A 3,106-nucleotide genomic window follows, 5' to 3' on the forward strand; every position below is an offset into this window, starting at 1 on the left:
CTGCCCCCACGCGACACTCCCGTGCCGTGGGTTATATTTCAGTAAATAAGAAGTCAGTGTATCAGCCTCTCTGAATTCTCTGCTTTCGTTTTTTAAGACATAAATAAACCACTAGCCCTTTTTGTTGCAGAGATAGAACGTGAAAGGCATGCATTATAATGCTATAAGAATATTCAGTTGCAGATCGTGCCTCCTCTTGGACGTGTCTTCCTGCATCAGGGGAAACCTCTTGACACCTTCGTGTGGAACCGGGAGGCCACTGCAAAACCCTGAGTGCAGAATTCGAATCGGGCACCTCAGGAGTCTGGACAGGGATCAAGTAGCTCCAGGTTCCATAGAGACATGCATAGGATGGAGACGCAGGGAATGATGGATAAAGGCGTCTGGACTTTGGTTGGGGGTGGGGAGGGAAGGCAGGAGGATTCCTAAAGGAAAGGCCAAGGGACAGCAAAAAGGGTTTCCCATCTTCTTTCTTTCTCTCCCTCCCAGGCAGCAGCAGAAAAATGCCTTTGAGGCCTTCTCCGCCATCTCCTCCAGGTGCTGAAAGGAAAAGAGTCACCATGCGGCCAGCTCAGGTACTGGGGTGGGGTTTCATTGGGAAGACGTGCGGTCAGAGGGCAGAGATACTTCTTTCTCTGTTGCAGAGCTGAGAGGATTGGGTTCCTTTTGCTTGATTCTGGTGCTGTCCACTGGGAAGGCAGAAGATGACCACCTGCTGTCTAGGGTGGCGTGTGCAGAGAATCCTTTGCAGCTTCAGGAAAACTATAGTTTTGTTAGGATGGATTCCAGAGCCAGGAGGCAACATGAGGGGAAGGCCTCAGCCTCTATGCCCTGTTGGCCACTGTTTGAGATGGGATGTGCAACTAGATGGACTATTGGTCTGAATATCGGGCTGTTCTTATGTTCTTAGATGTGCATGTGCAGAGTGGGCCTACCAACTCCAGGTGAGGTCCAAAGTTCTCCTGGTGCTACAGCTTATCTCTAGACGAGGGAGATCAGGGCAACCTCCACCATGTCCTGTCCCTCTGCTGAGCTCCCTCCTCCCATCCGCCCTTCCAGGGCACCACCCCCAGATCTCCAGGTGTTCCCCAAGCCGGAATTGGCAGTCCTAGTGGAGAAGGAGAATTTATTTTTTGTAGCTTGGAAGTCCTAGCTGACGTCTGGCGACCCCTAGTGGGGCATGGAGGCCAGGGACGTTCAGAGGTGGCTTACTATCCCTTGCCTCTGCATTATGATGACCCTGGTATTCCTTGGAGGTCTCCCGTCCAAGTACCAGCCAGGGTCGGCCCTGCTTGGCTTCCGAGATCTGATGAGATCGGGCTTGTTTGGGCTATCCAGGTCAGGGCTTGGGGAGCTGTATTTTGAGTCACACAGAATGTTTCTTGGCCTTGATGTTAAAACAAAAAAGGTGGGGTGGCTGATGTTATTGTTAGATGGTCCAGCAGAAGCCCAGTTTGCAGTGCTGGACAGTCTGAAGGTGGTACTTGAGGAGATTTTTTCACGAAGTTCACCTGTGCGTATCGAAAACTATCATGGGTTGTACTGAGGCATGCTGGGACAAAGACACAATGGCTGCTCTCCTCCTGGGAAGGCGATAAGGTCACAATCTGTTCTGAGCATCCAAACTTAGTTGTCCCTCATAAGGAACAGAGAACTAAATACAAATGTGCTTGTCTCCTGATAAGGACTCGCAGCTTTTATGGTTTTTAGTGAGACATAAAAAACTAATTTTATAACTTGGATCAAAATTACAAACAAGTTATATACTTCATAATATTAACTTATCTCTCAAACTGGTTCATCACCAATTTAAAAACTGTTCACCAAACACTTAAAACTTGAAGGGGTTGGATACATCTGAAAATGTAGTTCACACAATAGTGTATTTCCAGGGTGAAAGGTGTTTTTGGAGGAAATGGGGAGTATGAATATCTAACAGCAGTAATGCCTACAGATTTTGTCCCTTTCTGCATCATCAGGCCACGTGAAAAATGCACCAGCTAACTAGTTTTGAGGGTACTGTTAAAATCCGACATCCCACAGAAGAAAGGCCTGGGGTTCAACGATACACACAATGCCCACTGGAGCCCATTTCCCTGATGAGGCGCCAGGAATGAGACTTCAGAGATGCCCATGAAGGAAACAAAGTGGGGAAAGTGAGATTTGTCAATATTAATTTTTTTCAAATTCCTTTCAAGATATTTTGTAATTTCCTGCAGAACTCTGAACCCCTTTAAGGTCCCCTCAAACAAATGGCAGGTGGGTCATGGGAGGAGGAGGCCCCAACACACATCCAGTGCTGCTTTTATTGTTTGTATCCAATGCTGTTTTTATTGTAGGATGAAACGTTCTTTGAGATGAACCACCATTACACCTCTGTTGTTACCTAAAAGCACTGTTCTTAGAGGAGGGGCAAGTGATCAGAAATTTAGGATCTGTAGGGATTTTGAGGTACAGTTTTGCAGTGCAGTTTTTGTCAATGATCTCTCCCTAAGAACTGAAGATGACCCCTAGCCTGTTGCTTCAACTGATCTGCTCCTCTTGCTGCTAAGAATCAGCTCCCCAGACACATTCTGCTCGCCAGTCGGACATTCTGGCTCCTGTCGGCCAGACACCAACATACTTTTGTGTGCTGAAAGCTCCCTTGCTCCAGAAGGGCCTCCTTTTTAGTGGTGGAGCACCGATCTGGGATGGAAAGAAGGACCCCAATGGCTACTGGTCATGGTGACTGAGTGGAGCCTCCATATTTGGAGGCACTGATCCCCTGAACCACAGAGCCAGGAGAGGCAACCTCAGGGGAAGGCCTCGGCCTCTCTGCCCTGTTGTCGGCCCTCCAGAGGGACTGGTTGGTCACTGTATGAGACAGGAGGCGGGACTATATTGGACGGTTGGTCTGATCCAGCAGGGCTCTTCCAATGTTCTTACGAAGGCCTCGGCCTCTCTGCCCTGTTGTCGGCCCTCCAGAGGGACTGGTTGGTCACTGTATGAGACAGGAGGCGGGACTATATTGGACGGTTGGTCTGATCCAGCAGGGCTCTTCCAATGTTCTTACGAAGGCCTCGGCCTCTCTGCCCTGTTGTTGGCCCTCCAGAGGGACTGGTTGGTC

General features: G+C 49.0%; 1 protein-coding gene across 1 annotated transcript in view; it reads left to right on the plus strand.

Annotated features, from left to right (window-relative positions):
* The window catches only part of LOC107115047 (zinc finger protein 660-like), a gene marked incomplete at its 3' end in the record, with an annotated part of 12,686 nt that overhangs the window by 962 nt on the left and 8,618 nt on the right, over positions 1-3,106 (plus strand). Inside the window, exon 2 of the mRNA XM_015416651.1 lies at positions 490-575. Coding sequence (XP_015272137.1) covers positions 504-575 — 72 coding nt within the window. The remainder of the gene's footprint in view (positions 1-489; positions 576-3,106) is intronic.

The sequence above is a fragment of the Gekko japonicus genome, unplaced genomic scaffold (assembly GCF_001447785.1).
Source record: "Gekko japonicus isolate JY-2015 unplaced genomic scaffold, Gekko_japonicus_V1.1 scaffold6394, whole genome shotgun sequence".
Classification (NCBI taxonomy): Eukaryota; Metazoa; Chordata; class Lepidosauria; order Squamata; family Gekkonidae; genus Gekko; species Gekko japonicus.